At 52.8% G+C, this 2,673-nt stretch overlaps 1 protein-coding gene across 3 annotated transcripts in view; it reads left to right on the top strand.

Moving 5' to 3' along the window:
- LOC113488112 (electrogenic sodium bicarbonate cotransporter 4-like) overlaps positions 1 to 2,163 on the top strand; it is an 18,024-nt gene extending 15,861 nt beyond the window's left edge. For all 3 annotated transcript variants that reach the window (XM_026863125.1, XM_026863126.1, XM_026863127.1), the window contains 2 exons: positions 289 to 422; positions 538 to 2,163. In XM_026863125.1, the coding sequence (XP_026718926.1) occupies positions 289 to 422; positions 538 to 961 (558 nt within the window). In that variant the 3' untranslated portion in view covers positions 962 to 2,163. The remainder of the gene's footprint in view (positions 1 to 288; positions 423 to 537) is intronic.
- Positions 2,164 to 2,673: the final 510 nt, after the last annotated feature.

Below are 2,673 nucleotides of genomic sequence, written 5' to 3'. Positions count from 1 at the left end.
GGATGGGAGAGGATGGGGTGGGATGGGATGGGATGGGGTGGGATGGGATGGGCTTTGCCCACCTTGTGCTGGGGTGGAAATTCATTGCCTAGCAGAACTGGCAGTCCTGAAGTACCTAGAGGATGGGAAATCCCATCTCAGTGGTGATGCCAGGAGCAAGGGGACATGGTCCCGACCATCCTATACGGGTCCAAGCAGGCGTCCTTAATGCCCATCTCCATCTGGGGTGTCCGTGGGGATGTAATGTGGCACGACAGCACCATAATGGTGGGTTTGATCCATCCCCAGGGCGTCATGGAGAGCTTCCTCGGCACGGCCATGGCAGGCTCCATGTTTTGCCTCTTTGCTGGGCAGCCGCTCATCATCCTCAGCAGCACCGGCCCCATCCTCATCTTCGAGAAGCTGCTCTTTGACTTCAGCAAGTAGGTGTTGGGCGATACCGGGGGGAGCCGGGACCCCGCCATACCAGGTTGGGAGCTGCCCCCCGGCCCCCGGCCTGCTCTCACAGGGCCGCTCTCACCTTGTCCCCGCTTTCAGAGGCAACGGCATCGACTACATGGAGTTTCGCCTCTGGATCGGCTTGCACTCTGCCGTACAGTGCCTTATCCTGGTGGCCACTGATGCCAGCTTCATTATAAAGTACATCACGCGCTTCACAGAGGAAGGCTTCTCCACCCTCATCAGCTTCATCTTCATCTACGATGCCATCAAGAAGATGATCGGAGCCTTTAAGTACTATCCCATCAATTCGGACTTCAAGCCAGACTACGTGACCATGTACAAGTGCGAGTGCGTCGCTCCCGACCCAGGTGAGTACACATCTTTTTCGGTGCCAGATGGGGAAGATGAAGAGGGTGGGGGGTTCCCGCTGTGGATAAATCCCACTGGATCGTTGGCTAAGGACATGGAAGGAGGCAGCTACCTGGTCAGAGTGGAGTGGAGAGACCTCGTCCTCCTCTGAGGGTGATTTTGGGCAAGAGGAAAGTAGATCCTTGTCCCCGGTGGATGAACACATCGGTGCTTGCCAGAACACGGCGATGGCGCTGGAGAGCCGGGGCCTCAGCCTGGAGCAGCCAGACCTGGATGGACAAAAAGGAAATATGAAGAAAAAAGAAAAAAAAAAAAGACATTTTAGATCATTAATTCCAGCCTACTGCCAATGGAACCTTGCTCTCCAGAAAATATACACCAGAGGGGTTTTGTCCTCTCCAGTATCTCTGGGATGTCCCAGTGGGGTGTGGAAACCTCCTTGGAACTGTTTTTCTCCTCTTTCTTACTCCTTTTCAAAGAGGAGAGGCCATCGGGCTCCGAGCAGACAGTCTTTTGACGACTTCCCCGGTTTTGCTCGTGGATAGACGTACCAGGTGATCCCCGGTCTGAACTGTGCCGCTCGGATGTTCCCGTGGCCACCTGGAAGGGGGTGGAGATCTACGCTTTGGGCTCATGGCACTGACCACCTGCTCTCAGACAAGCGAAATTTACTGAAAAAGTCTAAACGCTAACGGTTTGGGGAATTACCAGCTGCAGCCGGAGGAGGCAGAGGGGTGTGACGGTGAAGCTCTCCCCAGAAATGAAAGCATCCAAGACGCGCCACACCACGTGTTCCCAACGCACCTGCCATTGCAAGGCGAGATCTTCCCTGCCGCCATGGCAATAGCACTTACTTGGTTTCATTCTGTATTTTCCCTCGGTTTCTGTTTATCAGCTCCCCGATCCCGCTGGGTTTTGAAAGCCCTGCGTGCAGTGGGGAGCAGCCGGAGACGACGGAATCCTTTCCCGACCAAAACCCTCCCAAATTTACCCTGCAGGAAGGCGAAGCCTGATGCCCGGCGGGTCCCGAAGGGGACCGTGACCTCCATCCACCCGCGTGTGCCAGCACCTGCCCGGCAGCACCCGCCGCCGCGGCCTAACACAGGAGGGAGGCGAAGCCTTTAGGCTCCGGGGAGGTCTCCCCCTTTTCCAAACCCCCCCATCCCAAGCAAACCCCAGGCAGCCAAGAGGCTTTTGCACCCCAAAAACCTTAAACCACTTTGCAACCCATAAAATGTTTTTAGTTCCTCTCCCTCGCTGCCCCGGGCACCCTTGGCAGCGGTGCCCACATTGGATTTTCCATTCCTCTAGATACTGAGAAAATATGTTTACTCCCCACTACATCCTTTTTTTTTAAATATTTTTTTTAATTAGTTCTGATTTTTGATTATTATAACTGATTTGTACCATATTTGTCTCTGCTGCACACATCAATTTGGGCTGATTTCAATCTCAAGTGAGTATCGCCTTTTTTTTTTTTTTTTTTTTTTTTTCCCATGTATTTTACTTTCCTTTCTGCTCCGATAAAATTTAGGTAGAGCCCTTAGGGGTCCTCTCTTAAAATCCCACCAGTGGTATGCTCCTTTTAAGTTGTAGAAATCACAAATAAGGCCGGTTTCTGGAAAAATAAAAAGTTATGGAGGGGGGAAAAAAAGAAAATTAAGAAAAAAAAAAAAGGTTTTAGTGCTGGGTTTGCCAGCGCGTTTCCCAGAGCCCAGTTTTGGCAGCCCCTGGGTCTCTGCTCCTAACCCAGCAATTGCTTCTCCTTCGTTAATCCTCTGGGGATGGAGGCAGCAGGTTGGGGCAGCTGAAATTCCCGCTGGGCGCAGGAAGAGGATGGACCAGAGGGAAGAAGGGCGGGGT

This window comes from Athene cunicularia, assembly GCF_003259725.1.
Source record: "Athene cunicularia isolate RWA chromosome 22 unlocalized genomic scaffold, athCun1 chr22_part1, whole genome shotgun sequence".
Lineage (NCBI taxonomy): Eukaryota > Metazoa > Chordata > Aves > Strigiformes > Strigidae > Athene > Athene cunicularia.
This window is presented reverse-complemented; position numbering and strand designations above follow the sequence as displayed.